Below are 25,000 nucleotides of genomic sequence, written 5' to 3'. Positions count from 1 at the left end.
TCCATATACCACCATAGCAATTTTTATGTATTACTTACTGAGTATTAAACTCACCTACTATTACCCTCTTTTAATTAATTTTTCCGTAAACCAATGCAACAAATCAACAATTGCAATACAAGGTTTGCTGCAAAGTAGTATTATTAACACATCTTTAATGGAATCAGTTTAACGTACTCCAAATTTAAACTAGCAGCGCAGGCGAGTGTTTTCAAACGCGATAAAACATGTGCTGTGAGTTTTACTCCACAAGATTTATGTCCGTCGGGAGTCTGAAAAAAGGTTCAAAATGTGAGGAGAAGATATTCAGGATATTAGCATACAAGAAAAGCAAGTCTGGTCTCATAACTATAAAGAATTATAATACGGCCGAGTGTTATATCGGGTTTAAAGCTAATGCACGCGGCGTTTTCTTGGTGCTGTTATGCTTATGAATTATTAACGAATTGTTGAAATAAGATTTCGTTGATAAAGAGATTAGATATTCTTTATTATCTTTTTCTCAGTGGGCGAGCGGGCTGAATTCTGCAAATCCTGCGATCTGATTGGCTCTGGCAGCGGGCGGAATTTTTCTGTCTTGCCTGCCAACGCGGGCGGAATCCTAGCCCTGGTTGCGTGCGCTTGTGTAACGACCTTAAATTTCCATTTTTTTTTTCACCAATCCGTTTACATACAGACGTAGGTGTTTCCAAACAGATCTTTGTCAGACAAGAGGCGTGGAAATAAAACTTAAACAAAAATATTTCTGTTTAAAACGTTCAGTTTGTAAGTGGCTTACTGCATTCGCTATCAAGCGCGGTGCGAGTCAACAATTTACAAAGCGATTTCAGAGAGACAGAGAGAGAAAAAAAAAAAGCGAAGGGTCGGCCCGTATAGCGAAAAACTGTGACCTCTGTCTTAAAGGAAAGGAAAGGAAAGGAACTTTATTGAAGTGTCTAATCTTTTAGCGCCGTAGAGCACTAATCGGGGACACTGTAAATTGAAATTAACAAGTTAACGCAAATCAAATCAAATGTTGGTTTTTGAGGACAGGGGAAACCGGAGTACCCGGAGAAAACCTCTCGGTGCAGAGTGGAGAACCAACAAACTCAACCCACATATGACGCCGAGTCTGGGAATCGAACCCGGGCCACATTGGTGGGAGGCGAGTGCTCTCACCACTGCGCCATCCCTGCACCCTGTCTTGAAAAATTTGCTCGCAGCCTGCGGCTGCGGGCAGCATTTTTAAGACCTCGCGGTCACAGGTTTTCGCTATACGGACCTCCCAGCTGGTAAATAACATATATTTATCTTGGTTCAAAAAGAAAACGAGTTTCTATGTGCTAAAGATAATCAGTTTTTCTGACCATAGTTCCTTCTGGATTAAATACTGTTTTGTGGTATAAATACTCCGATCCGAATGTAGTCATTTGCTTATTAATTTATGCTAGTCTACAGGAACTTGCATGATTCGTAAATTGGTTTTTATCGCGTATCTCAGGTACTATCTAACCAACTCATTTATTAAATTGTAAATTATAAATAATCTATTTGGTAACATGAGTGAAATAAATTTGTTGTTGTTGTTGTTGTTGTTGTTTACAGGGATATGTAATTTATCATCAGACCATGACTCCTAATTGGCTGGAGATGCATGCCTCGTATATCGACGGCCCGCATGAGTCAACTGCCAAACAACTGACATTCAACGCAGCCTCAGAGGACAACGCTTCTCTTCTCTAAGTGCCATTGATTCCCTCAGGTGTTATAAAAGTCTCGACACCGCTGACTGTCGAGATTGTGGGCGCAAATGACGTCAGCATCGGAGAAAGCGTGGATAGTGACGTTAGCTATGGCGTTTCAGATGGTGACAAGTTTGTGGGCTTTGAAACTGTCGACAAGCACAATTACAAGTCATATGCTCCGTGTTATGGAGTTGAAGGTGTCTCTGGCGCGACCACATCTGCTCTGCGATCTGAAAGTGTAACCCCTAAATCCATTTATTCTTTTTATTCCGGTCGGTTTGTTTCTACTGTAGATCTTAAGCTGAATGAGCGCTGGGGATCGTGCTACACTGCGCATGACGGAGGCTTGATGAGGACGGCTGGTTACAATAACCGCCTGATTCTCAGTAAACGACTCACTTTAGAAGTGTATCGAGGCGACAAAGGGGAAAGAGTTGGAATCAAGTCAATCATGGTCACCATTATGCAAGATGACGCTTAGTGCGACAACAAAAAAAAGTTGTTTCGTGAAACCAGATTTATAATCTACAACTCTAGAATTCGTAGTGTTAGCGCAGTCAAAAAAAAAAAAAAAAGTGGAGACAGGAAGCATTTTAATTTCACTTTTGAGCCATTAATTTAATAAAAACAAGAAAAAGGTGGTAAAATGCGTTTGGAATGATAAAGGGTTTATATGCAGCACATTTCACATCAATTTCATGGCGGTTTATAATTCTTTCTCTGGGGTGAGATCGGACTTCAGCCTGTAAAGGCGACTCTGGCAGCCGCTATTAGTCCATAGTTGATCTCACCCACCCAACCCATACATAAATGTGAAAGGAGGATAGACAACATCGTGACCCCCCTCTAATTATCATAAAAAAACTTCGCACTTAGACTCGCTTTGATGAGGAAGCAGACATGAACTCGGAAATGGCCTATTTGAGGCTTGGTGATGAAATCAGCTCGTCAGACGTCATTACGCATAAGGGCTATTCCCATCACCCACTCCCTCGGAAATTCTCAGCGAAGAAAAGGCCTGCGAATGAGATTGATTTCGCTTGGCACAGCTCTACTTGAATTTCCGCGAGCTAAACGAGAAAGAAACTGTAGACACGGTTTCGCCAAGATTATTGATCATTATCACTCTCTGACGCATAATAAGCTTCCTACTAATTACAGAAAATAGGAAACTTAGTTCTCTCTTACCGCAGAATTAGACATCCTCGGCATACAAACCTGTGAAGTGAATCCTTTGTTTCGCTACTGTGGGTGTAACAATATTATTCTTGAATGAAGTGCGGGTTATAGAGGAAGGACGATTCGCACTTATTACTTTTATCTGGGTAATTAAAAATTACCCAGATAACTGGGAGAAGATCACTTCACTTTTATCTGGGTAATTAAAAATTACCCAGATAACTGGGAGAAGATCACTTTAATGATCTTCTTTCGAATATTGTTCTTGTTTGCTGTCTTTTGTTTCTCTTGTGTGCCACCTCATCAGTCAGTTTGACAGTTTTTCACCCCGAAAGTGAGCTTTGTAACCTTTAATTAAACTTATAAACCAAAGAGAAAGTAAACTTTTTGGTGGATTTATTATCTTCTGTAATCTTTTATAACGCTGTGAAACGTCTTTGCTTTGCCCTCTTGTGTTGGTATAAGATTCTTGTCTTGTGCTTGCCACGTCACGTCATCCGTAAATTTCACAGCTCTTTGCATATGTCGCACGTTTCTTGATAAGACCAGGCGGGAAAGGGATTTCTAATAGCCATGCACTAGACCAACCTCACAAGTTAATAATTACAAATGAATCGGAATTTTTTACCCTTCAACTAACACCAGAGGGACATAACATCACGATCATTTAAAAGATAACACACGCTTTGGTCGACTTAATTATTAAAATACTGTTTATCTGCTGGCTCTGTTTGTTCAAAATGAACGCTTTCACTTAATTAACTTCATTGAAGCAGCTGTGCGGTTTGCGATTTGCGAAAACCTTCAATCCGCTGATGGGCACAGCCCGTTCACTTCCATTCTGCCGTAATACGAAATTTACCAACGACGAAGGCTACGGCGACGACGACGCGGGCCACAAAACAATAATATCATTGGCTATAAAAGAAAAAAATAATCGTGCTGCACGTGCGGCACGCATTTTGGCAAGGATACTCTTGCGGTATTTTGCATAATGTTCAACGACGTGAGCTCACCAAAACTGAGGTTTTTATGACAAAGGTGAGCATACTGCAAATGGAAATTTTTCATTATCTATTTTAACCTGAAACAGCTAGTTCCATTTTCATATTTAGGATACTTCTCTCACCTTGTTCGACGTGAACAAGATGGGATGATCGCGTAAGAGTTACAATACTGGAAATTTATAATTTGAGGTGACGTTGTCGTAGATCTTGAAGTTCAACAAATTTATTGTGTGCATATTGCAAATATAACTTAAAGATAAGCAAGCTAAATAATACAATAATTGCATCATAGCAAAAGATAAACAGTGCCTCAACAACACGAAAATCCTTGTCAATTTTTTACAAAACATTGGCCGAGTGTTATCAATGACTCATCGAATTAACCAATTCATTCTTTGGTTGGCTTCATCTGCGTGCACAACGCGAACTTGAAATCCAGTGATACATTAAGAAGTCGAAGCGGAATTCCGTCAAAATGCTGAGTTTTACTCTCCTTCCATCGATACTGGCTCTGAGTGGAATTGTCTCATCAGTAAGTGCATGTGTGTGGGGGATTATTGACAAGATTGACAAACAAATTAGAAATGATACAAACCGATGTATATGATATGCAACTGAATTTCCATTGTACTGAAAGAGATAATGTAGGGTAACCCCTGCGTATGAAATGTAAATCCCCTTTTGTTTTAAATGGTGACTCAGGGATACTCGGGAAAAAATCCGGCGAGTGCTCCTTTGTAAGAGTCGAACCTGCGACCCTCTGATTATTAGTTCGAATGCCAGACCACTGACCTATAAAAAATTCGTAAATTTCAACTGAATTTTCAGAAATAGTTGTTCACCAAAATGGGAGTTAATGGTCACAGAAGTAAATGATTTAGAAAAGACTCCCATCTCTGCGGCAGCTATAGGATCAAGAGCAATATTTTGTGATGACCAAAAGTTCGGGTTTACACATTTTAACCTCTCCCCTGATATAAAATGAACTCTCTTCATGTACTGATTGGTAGGACAGTGTGTTTGTTGTACAAGCGTGGATGTACGTTGTCTCAATTTGCTTTGAAAATCCTTTCATGTTTACAGTTTAAATTTAAGGTTTTCACGTGTCTTCCATCACAAAGAACAGGCAAAAAACTGACTCAATTAAAGAAAGCAGCTCAAGAAATGCATACAAGAAAGACACCATTGACATGAAATTAATTTCTTCTTTGGTTGCGAATTGTTGGCCAATTACAACACGTATATCAAAGTAAAATTAAATTCTGCATTCAACTGTAAAAACACTTGCTGAGCCTTGTTTGCCATTTTTTCAGGGAAGAGTGATTTATCATCAGACCATGACTCCGTCTTGGTTAGAAGTGCATGCCTCGTATATCGAAAGCGCCCGTACATCAACTGCCAAACAACTGACATTCAACGCAGGCTCAGTGCACCACGCTGCTCTTCTTAAAGTGCCATTGATTTCCTCTGGTGTAATTAAAGTCTCTACACCGCTGACTGTCGAGATTGTGGTCGCAAATGACGTCAGTATCGGAAAGAGCGTGGACAGCGACATCAGATATGGCTTGTCAGATGGTGACAAGTTTGTGGGCTTTCAAACTGTAGACAAGGGTAACTACGTGATACATGCTCCGTGTTTAGGAATTGAAGGTGTCTCTGGCTTGACATTATCGGCTCGGCGATGGGGAAGTGTAACCCCTAAATCCAGTGATTCGTTTTATCCCGGTCGGTTTGTTTTCACTCTTAAGCTGAATGAGCGGTGGGGATCGTGCTACACTGCGCATGACGGAGGCCTTATCAAGACGGTTGCCTACAATAACCGCCTGATTGTCAGTAAAGGACTCACTTTGGAAGTGTATCGAGAAGACAAAGGGGAAAGAGTAGGAATCAAGTCAATCGTGGTCACCATTATGCAAGATGACGCTTAGTGCGTCAACAAGAAAAACCTGTTTCGTAACACCAGATTTTAGAATCTAGAACTCTGTTAGCGCAGTCAACAGAACCGGAAACAGGAAGCATTTTAATGTCACTTTTGGGGCATTAATAAAAACACGAAAAGGATGGAAAATGCGTTTTAAATTGTAATGGTTTTACATGACCCGCATATCACATACAGTCTCATGGTGGTTTACGATTCTTTCTCTTGGGTGAGATCGGGTGTCAACCTGTAAAGGCGCCTTTGGCAGCCGCTATCAGTCCATACCGGTATTTGATCAGTCTCACATACTCACCCACATTGTCGACACAATGGAGACCCTGGGAACGGGGTTGGGTGAGATTGAGGTTTCCCCGAACTCTACACGAACAGTGTGCGGGTTATTTCTATTAAATATATTTACCTTTGACATAATATTCACTAAAAAGGTAGACTTAACTGGCGTCTACACAAGGCTAGCTAAAAAACACAAAATTGTGATCAAAACCGAAGTTCGTCATCATCATGAGGGTTCAGTTAGCCGTTACGGACCATTTCCATCACCATTTCCCTCACAACTCTCAGCTAAAAGAATAAGAAACTTGAGAGGGCTTCTCCATGATCATTGTTATTGACCATTATCGCACAAACCATCTCTGACGCGTAATATTATAGAAAATAGGAGACTTATAGCTCTCTATATCCGCAAAATTGGAAATCCTTGGCATGAAATTCTGTAAACTGGCTCCTTTGTTTCGCCAGCTTGTGTTTGTGTGAAAACATTATTCTTGAATGAAGTCCATGAAAGTGATCCACGCACTAATTACTTAAATTACCCAGATAACTGTGCGAGGATCTCTTCAATTAATGACCCTCTTTCGAATATTATTCTTGTTTGCTGTCTTTTGTTTCCTTTCTGTGCCACGTAATCCGTCAGTTTCAGTTTGCTACCTCGAAAATTGAGCTCGTAGGATTTGCGCTAATCTTTCGACCAACGACTAGACAAGCTAACAAATGAATAAGAGTGTTTTAAAATTTCAGTGTAAAAAACTTACACTAAAGCGACTTAGCATCACAATTATTGAAAGATAACGCTTTGGTCAGTCGGTTTATATCCCTCTGGTGCTGTGTAAAATGAAAGCTTGGACTTAATTGAGGGTATTGTTTGAACAAGATGAGCGGTTTGAAGTTTAAGATCCTTTTACCGGCTAATGAGCACGGTCCATGCATTTTAATCTTCCTACCAAGACAGTGACGACCCTGTGTAAAGTGAAAGCTGAGACTTAATTGAGTGTATTATTTGAACGAGCTGAGCGAACTCGCTGATAGGCACGGCTCGTACACTGAAATTTTTCTTACTAGGAAGTTTAGAAATAACGACGCACGCCACAAAACAATAATATCATTGGTTATAAAAGAGGAAAATAATCGTGCTGCACGCGTGGCACGCATTTCAATTTGCTCGGACACTTTTTCTGTTCTTTGCATAACCACGACGTGAGCTCACCAAAGCTCAGTGAGGTTTTGACGACAAGGAAAACTTACAAATACGAACTCTTCATGCTCTATTTTACTCACAAAAACAGCTTTTACAAATTTCATTTTTAGGATACTTCGATCACATTGTACATAGAATACAATAGACAAGGTTATATCTTGTCGTTGACGTCGCCGTCGTAGGTCTTTTAAGATTTATTGGGGACTTTAAAATTTCTAATAGTCCCTTAATAATAAAGTCCCTAATGTTCCTTAAAGTCCCTAATAACACCTCAAGTTTCTTTCTGGAAAATTGTGTTTTGGAAGAAATGGAAGAATTTCATTTAAGGACTTAGGAATAACTACAAACCCGGCACCACTTAAACTACAAGTTGGATATTCACAATTCAAATTATTGCACGTAGAGGACAGAAGTGGTGTCGTAATAGTGGGCCTGGCTACCTAGGAGATCCAATGCCTCGTACAACCGTAAACGTGCCCAGCAGGTCGTAAATGCTGCAATGAACACATTGATGTTGACTTTGAGTTCCTCGCACTCGTCCTTGGCACGGTAGTCAATTCCACCCGGTTCTAATCGAGGCAACTGACGTACCGAATGTCATGTTGGTCCGAATCCATGAAGAGCTGGAAGGGTAGAGGGTCAAGAAAGGTTTTGACTTGCATCAGGTAATCCCTAAATCCAAACTTGCCCCACAAGGAATTGAGCATCAGTTTGGTTAAAGACCGTCGACCCGGATTGTGAGCAATCTTAGTGGGGTCGAGTTGGATTCCTTGATGCTCAAAGTCCTCCAGATATGCCTGCCGTTGCTCTTCGGTGTCGCACCCACTAGGCCATCTGGACGCTTCCACTTTGATCTCGAGCCAAGTGTTGACATAATCGGCAAACAATCTGCGGCGTGTTTCCTCAAAGTGACACACTTTGTGGACTTGTGAAATCACGTAGCCCATCTCCACCACTTTTTCCAGCTCAGGGGTGCACTGCGTACCGGTCAGCGCCCTTCTTCATCGGTGTGATCGCACGAAAGGGATTTTTCGTGCAGAGGTTTGTCTGTGTCTTGCTCCACATTGGTGCGACCTAACGGGAAGGTCGGCTTTCCTACACACCGGTAAGGCAAGACGGGGTGAAAGAAATTCTTCGGCGGGACAATGGTACACAAAACCAGACCAAAGTACTGGGAGAGATCTGTGGCGCCGGGTTCATAGCTGAACTCAGGATGGCCGATGGGATGCATTCCGTTCTTATTGACCCACGGGTAGAGAGAGCTGTAGTCCACGTAACAGATTTTCTCACCCACTCCAACCTTGCAGTAAATGTAGGAGGCATTAGTGCATTCTCCGAAGAAGGCGTCGTGAGGATTCATGGGTGTGATGATAGGAAGGGTTTTGACGAACTCAGCCACGCGAGGATCCGCTTTCTTTTGTTGCTCCCACTCACATTCCCAGATGGTCACGACATGGTATCCCAGGTCTGGAAGACTCTGAAGACGTTCCATGGTGGCACGTCGGACATCATCCATGCAGCGTTGATCGTGACGGCGGTACGGTTCGTGACGATAGAGGAAACAACGAATGCACCGGTGGAAAAACAACCCAAAATAGAAGACATCTACCCACCGTCATACCCACCACCAAATTAGGCACATACACGCCCGTATCTTGCATGGCCTTCGTATCCCAAAAGACCAGTAGTGGTGGGTGGTATGTATAGTCCTCCTCCTCCTCCTCCTCCTTCTCCTCTTCGCCCTCCGTAGCAGCATCGGAGTCGTTGCGTGCCTTACTTTCACGTGGTAGGAAAGTGGGCTGACTGTTTCGTTACATACAGTCCTCATGGATCCACTTACGGGAGGGAGGGGTACACCCAAAATTTATAGTCCCCATGTGAGAAGACGTAAGGGATGGAAGGGTACCCCTTCTTTTTATAGTCCCCTTGGACCGGTAATTGGTTGAAAGGATTCCGACATGACTGGACAACGAGGACACGTGACTGTCTTTTCCAATAGTTTTTAATGTCAACCACCATAAAGAACCATTACAATTTGAATTCTTGTTGGCTTGCATGATTCTCTTGACGATGGCTTCGCTCCAGGTTTTCTTGCCAGGAGGTTACTGATCGCCTTGGCATAGGCTTTTTACTTGTCTTGTAAATTCTCACCCTTAGAGTAATCAATGTCTTGTGGTTTGGAAATCTTGTCCAATTGATTGATGCCCGGATCGCCACGCTTGAGTCACGGGACGGTTCTTATCGTCGTCGGATGCCAATGTAGTTGATCTATTTCGCTCTTCAGCTGTCTTGAATAATAGGCCATTTCTAAGTTCCAAAAAAAGACTAAAAAAAAAAAAAAAAAAAACTGCGATCAAAACCAAACGCTTGTTTTTTAACCATTTGTCACCATCAGGGTTCAGTCAGCCTTTAGGGGCAATTCCCATCACTCATTCTCTCACAATTCTCAGCGGAGGAAAGGCCTGGAAATAAGGTTGATTTCGCTCCGAAATGGTTGATTCTTCGCGCTACATGAATAACCCCTTCGCGCGTTAAAAGACTTAGGAACTATACACAGGGCTTCTCCAAGAGTTTTGTTATTGATCATTATCGAACAGAGATTCTCTGATTATCTCTTGCAGACACATAATAAATCTCCTTCTGCTCCTCAAATAGTCGCTCGTAATATCCTCGACCCCCTCCTTAAAAAGTACACGCGTAACAGTTGGTCACGTGGACGTGCTATCCTCGGTTCGAGCATGCGCAGTTTCAGGAACGATTTCCAATATGTAGAAAAGGTGAAAAAAGAAGAAGAAGAAACTTAAAATATGTTACCGTCTAAATTTTAAGGCTAAAAAAATGTTAACGCGTTCGCAAATTAAATTGTATTTATTGCAGTTCTCAATTTTGCTGTCGCGATTGTCTACTCTGAAAGTAGCCCACTTCTAAGATTACCCTAGCTATTACATTTTCAAGATGGTGGCCAGTTCAACCGAAGCATATACCATCTTCCATGCATGAGTGACAATCTTCTATTTTTCCCTAAATTTATTGTTACATAAGGATGTATGATGCTTTTAATATATTTTTGGAGTGTTTCGCAGTTATCGACAAAACATTGACCGTTTTCAATGTCCTATATGCGATAACTGCCTGGCTGAAGGCACTTGTCTTTTAATGCTGAAACAAACCTGCATCGAGTTTGCATAGTTTAATTTAAGCCGTGATCTACCTGTTACATTTGATGCAATAGCGTTTCTGAACTGCTGCAAAAGATTTCTCACGTCGACGCCACCAGCGAGTTGTGTTTTAGTCAGTGTGTGTTTTATTTGTATTAAATATATTCACCTTTAACATAATATTCACTAACAAGGTAAACTACACAAGGAATTGGACATCCTCGGCATGAAATTCTGTAAACTGACTCCTTTGTTTCGCCATCTTGTGTTGGCGTAAAAATATTATTCTTGAATGAAGTGCGGGCTATAGACGAAAAAGGATTGAAGTGTTCTTCGCACTTATTACTTAAGGTGGTCTCTCAGTATTGCACTGCGCATCCTGTACTGCGCATACGGTGTGTCAATATATACAAATTGGTCAAATTTGTAACACTGTAAATATGGCGCAAGTCGCTAATACACGCTGAAACAGTTTTCAAAACACATGAGAGAAGTTGTGAATGATCATAATTATTTGCGAATAAGCGCGCGCGTTCCGAGAACATGACGAAATTTGTTGTTTCGATCTACGATAATCGAGATAGACAGGTACGATGGTGGTTTACTCTTAAACGATCACGGTGACCTATATTTTTTATTTCATAATTATGCTGTACAATTATCCCTTTCAAATTAAAAAAATTAGAAAAACATTTATCGGAAGGAAAAAAGGATATGGCTTAACTGACGTACACAAAGCTCCTTACCCAAGGAAGTAAATTATGATCTTGAAAACAACGACCCGAGAAACGTTTTGAGCCGACGTCATCTAAGTTGAGTGATTTTGCCATAAACTATATAAGACAGTGTTCCATATGGTTTAGACTTTCTACCTATCAGGTGTTTTTTCAAATAGTACTCTAAAACCCTTCTCGTTTAGCTACCGCAAAATTTACCCTGAGCCGATGAAATAACGTGCGTGATTAGTATCAGTGCAGGCATAAATGGGGTAAGATTGGCCCATTATATCTCTTAAGCAAGCACAGTGACATATCTTTTTTATTGTAGTTTTTCAAAACAGGGATTAGTAGGAAACATCCAGGAAAAGTTTTAAGAAAATCGTTCGACAACTTTTTTTTTTGTGAGAAGTCACCTTAAATTATCCAAATAATTGTGCGATGATCACTTCAATGATCTTGTTTCGTATATTATTCTTGTTTGCTGTCTTTTGCTTCCTTTGTGTGCCACGTGGTCTGCCATTTTCACAGTTATTGAGTTCGTACGATTTGTGCTAATCTTTCGACTAGCGACTAGACACAAGCTAACAAAATAATGAATATAGTTTTTTAACCTTGAATTAAACTAAAACCAGAGGAACTAACATCGCAATTATTGAAATATAACGCTTTGGTCGATATAGTATCTTCTGGTGCTGTGTAAAATGGAAGCTTAGACTTGAAGTGTATTATTTGAACAAACTGAGCGATTTGTGATTTGAGAACCTTTAATGTGCTCGACCCATGCGCTCCAATTCTTCTTACTTAGAACGATGACAGCTGCGGCAACGACGACGCCAATAATAATATCATTGGTTAAAAAAGAAGAAAATAATTGTGCTGCACGTTTAGCACACATTTCAGCAGCACTTTGCAGAAGCACGTCATGAACTCACCAAAATTCAACGAGGTTTTGATGACAACGAAAACATACAAATGTGGAATCTTCATTCGGATATTTCGCTCGCATTATACGACCGTACATGAACAGACATGGACAGACTCACAATAGACCAAGGTTATATTTTGTCTTTGACGTCGCTGCCGTAGATCTTTTAAGATCTATTAGGGAGTTAAAAAATTGCGTAATAGTCCCTTAAAGTTCCTAATAACACCTCAAGTTTCTTTCTGGAAAATTATGTTTTGGAAGAAGTGGAAGAATTTAATTCAAGGGTTTAGGCATAACTGCAAATCCGGCATCATTTAATTAACATGACTACAATTTGCATATTCACAAAGTTGTGGCTAAAGCTCAGTAATAGAATGTTGGCTACTTAAAAGACCTTAGGAAAACATGTAGGGATCTGAGTGATATTCAAGGACCCCGAAACTGTCTACTGCTAATTTCTACTAGTACTGCTACGATCAAATTTTAAATATTGGTCTGTGATGGCCCCCTTACGCCGAAAAGAATATTGAACAGGTGAAAAAGGTTCAGAGAAGGGCAGAGGATATTTCTGACACTCGCCTAAAGAAGTTGAAGTTCCTATCTTTAGAGAATAGGCGTTTGTTAGCAGACGTTACGTTTTGTATTGTAAGGTACGCCATCGATGTCTTTCTTCTCCATTGTTTACCCCTACTCATTTTAACAATATGATGATTTGTGTTTAAGGAAGAGATATGCTAGAACAAATGCTTTAAATTTACTGAGATTTTTGAGTAGATTTGCCGATACTTGGAACCTTTTATCGGGAAACATTAGTAGAGCTCCTAGTGTAAATTCTTTGAAAGCTTTTCATGGTGAATGAGTATTTTGTTTCATTATGTTAATAATTATTTTTCATATGGCGATATTTTTGTTTTTATTCTTATTTCTTTTACTGCTATTCTTAATTTTTCACCTGCTTAAATATTGTATACTTTTTAGTTAGTAATGATTCCAAGTTCGAGTGAGGCCTAACGCTACTGTGAAGTTTTTATACCCAATTATTCCATCAGAGATCAACTGAACCCCAGTATTGGAAGTTAGTTTAATACACAGAAGTAAATACGTTATAATGGTGATTTGCTTTTATATGGGGCCTTGTACTCCTTCGCATCTCATCCATTGGCCTATATTTATTTTTCACTTTAACAAATATGTCATAGATTGTAACCAATAAATAAAAAAATAAATGTCAATCTACAAGCCATACCGTACAAAATGTTGTGTCCCCTGTTTATTCTGATTTGAATATTCTTAAGAATTTGAAGTTGGCAAGTAGGTACAATCAATTAATTGTGTGCATATTATAAATATAAGCAAATATTACAAATATAAGCTGAGTAATACAATGATTGCATCGTAGCAAAAGAAAAACAGTCATACTCAACAGGACCAAAATTCTTGTCTGGTTTTTACAAAACGCCGGCCAAGCGTTAACAATGACTCATCCAATTAACCAATTCATTCTTTGGTTGGTTTCATCTGCGCCCACAACGCCAACTTCAAATCCAGTGATCCATTAAGAAGTGGAAGAATTCCGTCAAAATGCTGGGTTTTACTCTCCTTGCATCGATACTGGCTCTGAGTGGAGCTCGAGTCGTCTCCTCAGTAAGTTGTGTGTAGGGGATTATTGAAAAATTAATTAGAGGTTGAACAACCCAATGTATACAAAATTCAGCCGAATTCGCGATTGAACTGAAAGAGATGTTGTATGTTAACCCCGGTGTATGTAAAAGAAATCATTGTCTTTAATGATGTCTTGGGTACACTTTTAAAAAACTTTCTGATTACTAGTTGGCATCCCAAACCATTGAGCTGTAAGAGACTCGTAAATTTCAACTGAATATTCAGAAATAATTATTCACCAAAAAGGAAGTTAATCGTCATAGAAGTAAATGGTACGGTAAATTCGACGTAGGTTGAAAATCGTGAGAAACCGAAAAAACAGCGAACGAAAATATTCCGATCTCTGCGACAGCTCTGACGGATGAATAGCAATTTTATGTGAACACCAAATTTAAGAGTTGGGGTTTACACACTTTTACATATCCTCCAATATGAAATGAACTCGCTCAATTTATGTACCAAAACTGCTAATTGGTAGGACAATGAGTTGCACAAGCGTGGATGCTGTCTAAGGTTCTTTGAAAATCCTTTTATGTTTACATTGCAAATTTAACTTCCATCATACAGGCAATTCAAAATACTAAACTCAAATAAGGCAAGCCGACATAACTGATTAGAGTGTAATGTGAAGTGGTGTAGAGACTTTAATTACACCAGAGGAAGGGTACACCCAGGTTGAGAAAACGGGAGGAAAAGGCATACAAGAAACCACAAGAAACCGCACACAGGATACCAGGTCGAGAAACGCATACAAGAAAAACACCATCGAGATAGATTTATTATTTTTTCTTTCGTTGCAAATTCGCACCAGATTTTGTTGGCCAAACACGAAGAGAATTAAATTCTGCGTTCAACTGTAAAAACAGTTGCTAAGCCTTGTTTGCCTTTTTGTAGGGAAACGTGATTTATCACCAGACCATGACTCCGTCTTGGTTAGAAGCGCACGCCTCCTATATCCAAGAGGCCCGTACATCAACTGCCAATCAACTGACATTCAACGGAGGTTCAGCGACCTACGGGGCTGTTCTCAAGGTGCCATTGATTTCCTCTGGTGTAATTAAAGTCTCCACACCGCTGACTGTCGAGATTGTGGTCGCAAATGACGTCAGCATCGGAAAGAGCGTGGACAGCGACATGAAGTATGGCGTGTCAGATGGTGAGAGGTTTGTGGGCTTTGAAGCTTGCGACAAGCTCAATTACGGGACAAATGCTCCGTGTTATGGAATTGAAGGTGTCTCTGGTGTGACCATATCGGCTAGGCGATATGCAGGTGTAACCCCTAAACCCAGTGATTCTTTTTATCCCGGTCGGTTTGTTTTCACTCTTAAGTTGGATGAGCGCTGGGGATCGTGCTACACTGCGCATGACGGAGGCTTTATGAAGACTGTTGGCTACAATAACCGCCTGATGCTCAGCAAAGGACTCACTTTGGAAGTGTATCGAAGTGGCACAGGGGAAAGAGTTGGAATCAAGTCAATCATGGTCACCATTATGCAAGATGACGCTTAGTGCGACAACAAGAAAGAGATGAACCTGTTTCATAATATCAGATTTATAATCTAGAACTCAAGAATTCGTTATGTTAGCGTAGTCCAAAGAAGCTGAAACAGGAAGCATTTTAATGTCACTTTTGAGTTATTAATGAAAACAGGAAAAAGATGGAAAAAATGCGTTTGAAATTGTCATTGATTTACATAACGCACATATCACAAACAGTCTCATGGCAGTTTACAATTCTTTCTCTTGGACGTCAGCTCTTAAATGCGCCTCTGGCAGCTGCTTTTTGTCGATATTTGATCTCAACCCCCCCCCCCCCACCCCCCCCTGTCCGCGCATGAATGTGAGCAGGGGTCTCCCCCTACCGTCTTCACGAACACTGAGTTTATTTTGTGGGTTATTTGTGTTAAAAATAACCACTTCTGACCTAATATTCACTACAAAGGTAAACTGGCATCTACACAAGTCTATAAAGGCGTTAACAAAGGAGTTAAAAGTGGGATCAAGCCAATCATGATCTCCATTATCCAACCTGAAGATGACGCTTAGGGCGACAACAAGAAAAACCTGTTTCGTGAAACCAGATTTATAATCTAGAACTCGCAGTCAAAAAAGCTGGAAACAGGAAGCATTTTAATGTCACTTTTGAGCCATTAATAAAAGCAAGAAAACGATGGAAAACTGTGCGTTTGTTTTGAATATATCAGCCTATCTTCACAAGGCCGTTTGTCACTATCAGGGCTCAGTTAGCATTTAGTGTCAATTCCCATCACTCATACTCTCACAATTCTCAGCGGAGAAAAGGCCTGGGAATAAAGTTGATTTCGCCTCGAATTAGTTGATTCTTCGCTCTACTTTAATAAATCCGCTTCCCGTGCTAAAAGAATAAGAAACTGTACACAGGGCTTCTCCGCGACTTTTGTACATTAGCGCACAGAGTATCTCTGATTATCTCTTGCTGACACATAATAAATCTCCTTCTGCTACTCAAATAGTTGCTCGTAATATCCTCAACCCTTCACCCAAAAGTGCACGCGTAACAGTTGGTCACGTGGATGTGCTATCCTCGGTTCGGGCGTGTGCAGTTTACGGAAAGATTTCCAATATGTAGAAAAGATGAAAAAAGAAGAAGAAGAAGAAAATTAATATATGTTACCATCTAAATTTTAAGGCTAAAAAATTGTCAATGCTTTTGTAAATAAAAGGACTTGAATTAGACTGCCTGTTTTCAATGTCCTATATAAAATAAGTGCCTGGCTTAAGGCACTTGTCTTTTAATAATGGAGAAACAAACTCGTATCGAGACTGCATCAGTTTAATTAAGCCGTGATCTATCTGTTACATTGGCTGCAATAGTGTTTCTGAACTGTTACAAGAGGTATGTCACGTCGACGCCACCAGTACGGTCTCCATAATTAAAAGTGTGATATCCATTTTAAAAAATATATATATTACCCAGGGAAAATGAATGGATTTATGCTGAGTGTGACATACATAGTTAATTATTTTCCATGTTGCAGTCTGGGCACTCCTGTCACCCGGGAATCTCTCTAGATCTTTGACCTTGTGCGCAAGCTAGGCGGAGGGGTGCTTTCACCAGCTGATTTAAGAGAGTCGATATCAACTTTCCCTTCCCCCCCCTCCCTGTATTTAGTTTCTTATGGATGGCGGGTGTGCCTTCACCTTTGCCGGAGTATTACTTGTGAACCAGCAAACGGAGCTCGTCCAAAGCACTTGCCAGTCTTTACGTATGGACCATGAAGCAGATAAATATTAATTTTTGTATAATCTAATCTTAAAATACATATCCACTCACTTTTATACCTTCCATTGCGTAACAAAGAGTTTCCCAGTTGGTTAACTGAATAGATCGAGCTAATGTAATGGCAATTCAGTTGAGGATTTTCTTGTTTCCTTTATGCAATTTCATCTTTTTCTTTATCAGGCTTGTCGGGCGACCTCCACGACCATATCTTGGTGTGGCCTTGGAGCTCTGGCGAGAACTATAGTTGAAAACATTATAACCCTTTCAGTCCAAAGAGTGATTGATATAAATTTTCTCCTCACAAGCTCAATACATTGTCAAGCAGACTGGTGACGAGAATATAGAAATTTATCACCTGGGTTTTTTGTTTAGACATATCATCAGATTGCCATAACTGACGTAAAAATTGATTTATGGCAGACAGTAAGGAGAATTAGCATTCAGATCTTGGGATTGAACGGATTAAACACTCAAACAACTGTTTTTATTACGATCCTATGATCTTTGTTTAATAATTTCTCACAAATATTCCTACCACTAGAAAATACTCCTCCTCACACAGGAAGTCTTAAGGGTCTGCTCATGCGTAATATCGTTAAACATTGGCTGCTTCATTGCGGTGAGTGTTGCTCCGGACCGGACAGATCACGCAGCGTGTTTTTATGAGGCAAGACTCACGACAATATAAGGATCATAAGGAATTCCTTATTTCAGGATTTCGGATGCGAAAAAAATGACTGCTTCATGATTTATCCGCCAGCCTCTGACAGTACATGTTTGTTGAATCTCGCCCAATCTTTGAAAATCAAAGAGAGGCCAGAATGTCCATGCTGAGTAAACTGTGTTGGGTTCGATCCATCAAAGAAGGACACACGTATTAATGCCTTCAGAAAATTTTGTTTACGAGAGAGAAATTTTACTTACTTCCTCGATGTCTGAATAATTTTGATAATTGAGACCAATTTAATAAAGTCGATTAATAATTTATGAGCGAAACAGCCTATCAGGTCACCGATAAAACGTCACGTGGCTGATAGTACACTTGCTTTACACGCAAACACTCTTAGGTCTTCGTCATGCGTTAAGAGTGTCTGCATGGGAGGCTATTAAAACACTCCTTACTTAGATTTCTTTGTAGAAAGCATACTAAAAAGGCATAGCTTGTTCTTCTTGTATGCTATCGTTCTCCTCTCACAAATGAGCCTTTGTTATAACTCTAGACGGACATGTTTTTTATGGAATGTTTTTGAAGCCGTTCAATAAACTCACTTTTATCGGGTCTTATACCACTCGGCTTCGATCCGTTAACACACTCCGTGATCTCCTCGTCTCGGTAACGTTCAAGTTAAAATTGAAAATGAGATTAAGAGTCACTGTCATGTTGTCATGATGCTCGCGTTGCCGGCGTCAAAACCATAAATTTGTTTATTTGTCGTTGTTGTTTTACAGAGGACGGCAAAGCAAATAATCAACGTACTAAAGTGCAAGCTGCACGACTTATTTTTTTCTCATTTACCCCAATGATATCATTGTGTTCTATCATTGTCTCGCCGAAGCCTTCGCAGTTGCTTGCTCTCATTTTACGAGTGAGTTTATCCCACAGACCGTATGCATAAATGGCGGCCAAGAAATTATTCGTTTATCTTTGTGCTGATCATCCTCACTAGCCTCACTTTGTTTATACCCAGATTGAAGTCCCCAGTCCACACTTTTTACTCACAGGAAACAAACCCGGTTTCTCCCTATTTTCATTCTTATTCTTTGCAAATGGCCACCCTCCCCTCACCCACCAAAAAATATTTTAGACCAGACAATCAAAGAACTTTGCTTACAGTTGCTATGGTGATAACCCAAATTCTTTGATTATGCAAAGGAGTCGATTCAAGATTCAAGGGCAACATGGCAGAAGTAGCACGATGGAATTCCATTACAGTTTATGCTTGTATAGCTCTGTGAAATTCAAAGCTTAAACTATGCCAGATACTGAGAACCCGCGTTCATATATTCGGCCGGTACCGCTTCCAATCCCTTCTCACCAGGGCCTTAAAATCACAACAAGGAATGCCAAGATTTATAGCTGCGAAGTTCCAACCAGGAACAAAGTTTCAAGTGAGAATTACGAACGGCGAAGGCATCAAATGAGCAAATGTGGTTATCGCTCGGTCAATTACAAGCCGTATCAACCGATTGGGGAAGTATATCTTGATGATAAGAAGCTTATTTTGAGCGCTCTCGGTCAAGAGCAAACATCCCAAGTTGAGCAGGTAAGATTAATGTGATCTTCACTGTATTATTTTCTGTCAGCGAACTGTGAATGGAAGCTTATTAAATCATGCGGACACAATTTTCGTTAATTAACTAGTTTAAATGTTACGTTGTTAACCAATAAGTTTATGAATTTGCTCACGGTATTTTTTTCATAATGTGTATGTATTCAAACTTGACTTTTCGATATCGATCACGATGAAAGCTACATTATTTTGAGGTATTAATGAACCGCAATGCTAATGAACAGACTCGCCAGCTTCTTGACGTTTACAAAAAAGCAAACAGATGTCTCTTTATTGGAGTCGCTGGCCCGTAAGCCATTGTTTCTATTTATATATCAACAAATATTTCTTTAGATGGCGCGACTTTTCTTCAAATTCTTGAACCCTATACCGCAATTTCGCATGTTGCAATTGCAATCTTTCTTCGTAACTCTAAACTCGATTTGTAACAAACTTTTACATTTTGTTAGATCGTTTATAACATTTAAAAGCGTATTATGAAAGAAACTCAGCTTTAAAGCGTAGTATTAAGTTTCTCAGTAATTGCGATCTCACTGAAACGGAAAATTGATGTCGCTTTAATAATTTAAATGTTAATGGTCGCCAAATATCATTGAATATTTAAGTTGGAATTAAGTAAAATGTTTGGAACGGAAAATTTTTTATCGCAGCCTTTAAATTCATTAATTCAATGTAATTTATAATTTTGACTGATATTTTAAAACTGAAAAATATTTCTTTATATTCGAGTTTCAGACGTTTTAAATAAATTCAGTTCTGCGCATTTTTAAAGTTTGGCCGTTCGAATTCACTGAAATTCAAATTTCTGTTCTTAAATTAAAAGAAGTAATTTATTGTGCATTGCTGTTTAGATCCAAGATGAATCTTCGTCATCATCAGGAGAATCAGAGTCAGAGGATGAAGATTCATTGCGACAGTCCAAGGTAAACACTGTGTCAATGATAATTCTGACTTTTTGGAAGCATTGAACTAGATTTGTATAAATTAGTTACATTAGTGAGCCAAGTGACATAAGCCTTTCAGTTTATAAAGATCTTGACTCTACACTGAGTGGCCGGCCAACTTTACAAGCTTGTCCTGGTTTGTTAAAGGGGCTAGGTCACGCTATTTTACGTCATTTTGTTTAATTTTGTTAATTATGAGCTCTAAACGTCAAATTGGCAGAGCAAGAGACTTTCATTTGCAAAATCACGGCCACATAACAACTGAGAATGATTTTCCAGCTTTGTAAATGACATTTTGATATAGACTGTTATCAATTTGAAAAAAGGTGGGCCGACGTTTTTCAAATTTACCCAAATTCAATCCATTTCAATCCTCTGCAGTTTTGTCCATCCATGTCCCTTCTTGGCTTCCCTGTGTTTTGTTAGAGTTCTTCTATAGTTTTGAACAGTTATTTTGATATTTTACTCAATTTTATGACCATTCGATCAGTGCTGAAATTGCCTAATATTGCGTGACCTAGCCCCTTTAACCCAATTTGACTCCTGGGAGTGAGACTTAACAGCCTCGGTCTCATGCCAGATGATTTTACTCGTCAATTGGGGCCTGGGGAGTGAATGGGGTATTAGCTTCATTGAATTAACATTCTACTGCTAGTCCCCCACCCCTCCCCGGAAAAGGTCTATCATTGTTGTTACTGGTCCACTTAACATAAAACTTGGCCCAATTTTTTTACTGCGTTTTTCATAGTTCTGCGGAATACATCTCCAAGCGCCAACGGCCATTAACTGCATTTTGGCTTCCTTCAATCAAATTTCCGATGTCAACCACAGATGACGAAATCAATAGACCAGTTTCATAAATGGCAACCCACTTTTACATTCTTTTGTCTTTATGTTAATTAGACCTACTGCCCTCATTTTGAAACAAGAATTCTTTTGAAATTTGCTCGTCGTAGCAAGGCTAGTGTTAGGCTTATTAGCATTAAAACAAAAGAACATTTGAGTGATTAGTCTCAATAATTAATCAACAGAATGGTTGTATTCCTAGCAGCTATTTGCAGCAACTCCAAATTATTTATTATATATATAATTCACAAGTGGCATAAAGTCTTTAAAGTGGGATGTTGGCAGAACTTTGGTGGTAGTTAGCCAGCAATTAGCAGCATTTATAATACCAGCCACCCTAGAAGAATACGTCGAATGAATTACTTAGCGTGTGGAACAAAACATTATTATTATTATTGTTATTATTATTATTATTATTATTATTATTATTATTATTATTATTATTATTATTATTATTATTATTAGGCAAGGAATGCAGTCTTGCTGACATGCAAAGACACTGTATCTTTTTTTTTTAAAGGAGCAGCAGCCTGTTGTCCCTCAGCCAATAAACTACAAGCCCAAAGTCATGAATGACATCAAGGTACAAGTCAACAAAGGAAGGTAAGTTTTCAGTTTTACATCAAGTAAGAAACAATGCCTGCTGGTAATTGTGCTAGAATGTGATAAGTGATGTTTATAATAATGGGAGTCATTGTTGTAGCTCATTGGCCAGCATGCATGCATGCCTCCCATCTCTCCTATAGTACCTGTTTGTAGGCCGAGTTTTAGTTGATCTCGACCAGACTCATAACAGTCATTGTTGCTCATTGGCCAGCATGCATGCATGCATGCCTCCCATCTCCCCTATAGTACCTGTTTGTAGGCCGAGTTTTAGTTGATCTCGACCAGACTCAAGGGTTTGCCTCTGGGTACTGCACTTTTCCTCCTTCATCACAGCCACCTTCAGATAATTACATTGTGGCCTTGGTGCTGTACTCTTGGATCATATGTGATTGGTGTGGCAGCTGTCAGAGGTGCCTTATGTATGCTTTTGGCCTGATCTATTAATTTTGTTGTGCTGCACACTTCTGACTTTAATCTGTAAGACTACAAGGGACGGCGATAAGCAGAGCTAGTTTCCTTAGTTTGTTTCATGCAGCACTAGTTTCTTGTGGTGGCACACTCTTAGGATTTAAGTTCACCTCTGGTCCCATGTCGATCTCCACTTAAACCCCACCCCCTCCCCAAAACACCCTCCATTTTTTTCAGTCTGCGTCCCCAACCTACATACCTAATATCTTCAGAAAAAATTAATTTAATTTAATGTCACCGATAACGTGAACAATGATGTGTCCGTTGATGTTATTAGAAAAATGATTCATGCTGTCAGACTTGGGTTTGGATTGTACAGACTTATACATGATGAACAGAACAAGAAGGTGAGTCGAGAATGTGGTGGCAGTAATAATATTGTTGTAAAATTTATCAATGAATGATGACATTGAGTGATTGTCCCGATCATAATTGCCATTCATTGTGGTCTTTATCATCATCGACATCATCATCATCCTGACGTCATCGTCATCATCATCATCATCATCGTCATATCATCATCATCATCATCATTATTATTATCAGTGCTACATATCTCAATAATATTTCTAATAAGCTTTATTATATGGCTCTGTCTCACAAGAACTGGGAACTACCAAGTTCACGAATTTGATTGGTTGAAATCGATATTGACCGCGGTCAAGATTTTCCCATCTAGACCGGCATCTAGACCGGTAATGTTTTGCGGTGAAAAGATGCAAACTAAAATGCAAAAATATTGAGTATTTTCTTCTACCAATATTTATTTATGGAAGTGCCAAACAGCATGATGACAAAGAGAGGATGACGAGCAAACTTTGACAGAATTAAGTTCAGCTCATCGCCACTCATCGCCGTTCGCAAGCAAAATGTCAGTTAGTACAAACCATTTACATTAAACGAATTAAATTGTTCTTGTTTGGCCATATAATAAACATCTTATTAACCGAGCTTAGTCAGTCTGTGTGGGAGAATCTTGACCTCGGTCGTGTGTACAGACCTCTCTGCGTTCGGTCTGTACTCATGACCTCGGGGAAGATTCTCCCATACAGACCTCCTGCTCGATTAATAAGAGCTAAGTAATTTTCCCTTTATGAATTAATTAGCAAGCTGAAGCTGAGAAGGAAAGAAAACAGAAAGAAGAAGCTGCAAGAAATCAAATGAAACCAGCATCGACAGACAGTGAGGACTCTGAGGATGAACTAGATATTGAGCTCAAAAGGTACTAATTTTAATACAAACTTGGATATCATTATGAATTCATCCGTTGGTTATTATTGTCATTTGTGCTCAGTTGGACTAAATTTGCCAATTTTTGGAGAATCTGTACAAATCATGAGCGGCCTCAGGTTATTGAAAAAGGTATTACTGCGCCTTTCAATAACATGCGGACTCTGAAATACCGTCAATCAAATGTTCGGCGGCTCCTCCCAGCTTCGGACTATGTTGACTGAACTTGGCTCAACGATGTGATTTGATTACTGCACGCTCGACGATAGTCGGAAGCTCGGAGGAGCTGCCGAACATTTGATTGACGGCAGCGAAAAACGCATTTGTCGGTTGACCTTTGAATTTAAGAGTCCGCATGTTGAAAGGCGCAGTAAAGTAGGAAAATTCTTTTAAATGAGTAAAATCGTTTTGAAGTTGTGATTTTTCGTTGAATATGAATAATTCGGCGATCTCTGATTAATTGAAAAAGACAAATAATTATCAATTGAAAGCAAACTTTTCAAATGAGGAAAAAAATTGATAGCTCAAGTTGCGATTTTTCGTTGCATTTGCAGGATTCGACGATCTCTGTTTATTGAAGAAGACAAATAATAATTATTGCTGAAAGCTATAGCAACGAAAACATCACTATAAATACGATTCGCAATCATTTAGGGAGAAACGAACCTCATCACCTGTTCGCCTCAGAAAGGTTATTTGTGTACATGTAGTTTTTGTTACACCCCTGAAAAGACCAGCTGGTATTTTCGCGAAACAAAATCCGAGTAATTCGCTAAGAAGTTGGTGGAAGCTTAAACTTTCTGTTATGAATTTGTGACAGATAGATTTTGTTTCCCAAACTTATTCGGGCTCTTCGATTTTCAGCTACGAATTACGAACGGATCAAGTTCTTCCTAGCCTCGGTTGTTCGGATACATCACTATCCAGCGGATAAACACTAGAGTTATTCAGTGGATAGCGCTATCCACGTACCCTTCGTACATATGGGGCCGTGGTTAATTTACAAAAAAACCCTTGAAACAGTCTTCATCCATTGCAAGATACATGTACTAAGAAATAACATTCCTCGATTCTAAGGTTGAATTGGTTTGCTAGAAACCTCCTTTTGAAAGGACGCTCTTTTTCGTACCGCCGAAGAATTTTTTGATGACTTCATCACTCCTTGTAGGCCGTAGTACATCAGCAGCTTATTCTTGGAATGCTACACACTGTATGCAACATTAATAGTTTAGTAATTGATTTTAATTTCTATATTTTTCAGTTACATGATCACGGAAACGACAAGTCCGACTATGGACAACGAGTAAGTGTTTCAACTTCTGCCAAGTTTTGATCTGCAAGAGGAAATCACATTTACTTAAAGTGATTATGCAATTTGCTTGATTCTTCTAACTTTTCAGTCATCGGGAGTTTCTTGAGCTGTCACAGCAAGATCATCAGCGACCAAAAAGTTCACCGTCAACAACTAGCAGCCAAAGGTGGAAACCACAAAGTGAGTTAATGTCCATTAACACTTCTGACAGTTTCACTGTTTTACTTGCTTGTGCCATTTTGTTATACATCAAA

General features: G+C 39.6%; 3 protein-coding genes and 1 pseudogene across 3 annotated transcripts in view; all 4 read left to right on the top strand.

Annotated features, from left to right (window-relative positions):
* The first annotated feature begins 1,596 nt into the window (after window positions 1-1,596).
* Window positions 1,597-2,216, top strand: LOC138002867 (uncharacterized; annotated as a pseudogene).
* A 2,077-nt stretch (window positions 2,217-4,293) lies between these two features.
* Window positions 4,294-5,968, top strand: LOC138002866 (uncharacterized). The gene is made up of 2 exons (XM_068848850.1): window positions 4,294-4,442; window positions 5,224-5,968. Exons 1-2 carry the CDS (start codon window positions 4,386-4,388, stop codon window positions 5,836-5,838), a joined length of 672 nt encoding a protein of 223 aa, XP_068704951.1. The 5' UTR covers window positions 4,294-4,385; the 3' UTR covers window positions 5,839-5,968.
* Window positions 5,969-13,626: 7,658 nt separating this feature from the next.
* Window positions 13,627-15,928, top strand: LOC138002865 (uncharacterized). The gene is made up of 2 exons (XM_068848849.1): window positions 13,627-13,769; window positions 14,682-15,928. The coding sequence occupies exons 1-2, from the start codon at window positions 13,707-13,709 to the stop codon at window positions 15,294-15,296; spliced, it is 678 nt and encodes a 225-aa protein (XP_068704950.1). The 5' UTR covers window positions 13,627-13,706; the 3' UTR covers window positions 15,297-15,928.
* A 3,008-nt stretch (window positions 15,929-18,936) lies between these two features.
* LOC138003427 (uncharacterized) overlaps window positions 18,937-25,000 on the top strand; it is a 36,204-nt gene continuing 30,140 nt past the window's right edge. The window contains exons 1-7 of the mRNA XM_068849486.1: window positions 18,937-19,313; window positions 20,192-20,263; window positions 21,651-21,733; window positions 22,482-22,551; window positions 23,311-23,426; window positions 24,696-24,737; window positions 24,835-24,926. Of these exons, the coding sequence (XP_068705587.1) occupies window positions 19,023-19,313; window positions 20,192-20,263; window positions 21,651-21,733; window positions 22,482-22,551; window positions 23,311-23,426; window positions 24,696-24,737; window positions 24,835-24,926 (766 nt within the window). The 5' untranslated portion in view covers window positions 18,937-19,022. The remainder of the gene's footprint in view (window positions 19,314-20,191; window positions 20,264-21,650; window positions 21,734-22,481; window positions 22,552-23,310; window positions 23,427-24,695; window positions 24,738-24,834; window positions 24,927-25,000) is intronic.

Source organism: Montipora foliosa, chromosome 5, assembly GCF_036669935.1.
Source record: "Montipora foliosa isolate CH-2021 chromosome 5, ASM3666993v2, whole genome shotgun sequence".
Taxonomy (NCBI): Eukaryota; Metazoa; Cnidaria; class Anthozoa; order Scleractinia; family Acroporidae; genus Montipora; species Montipora foliosa.
The sequence above is the reverse complement of the archived record's forward strand: the minus strand, read 5'-3'. Positions and strand labels throughout refer to the sequence as shown.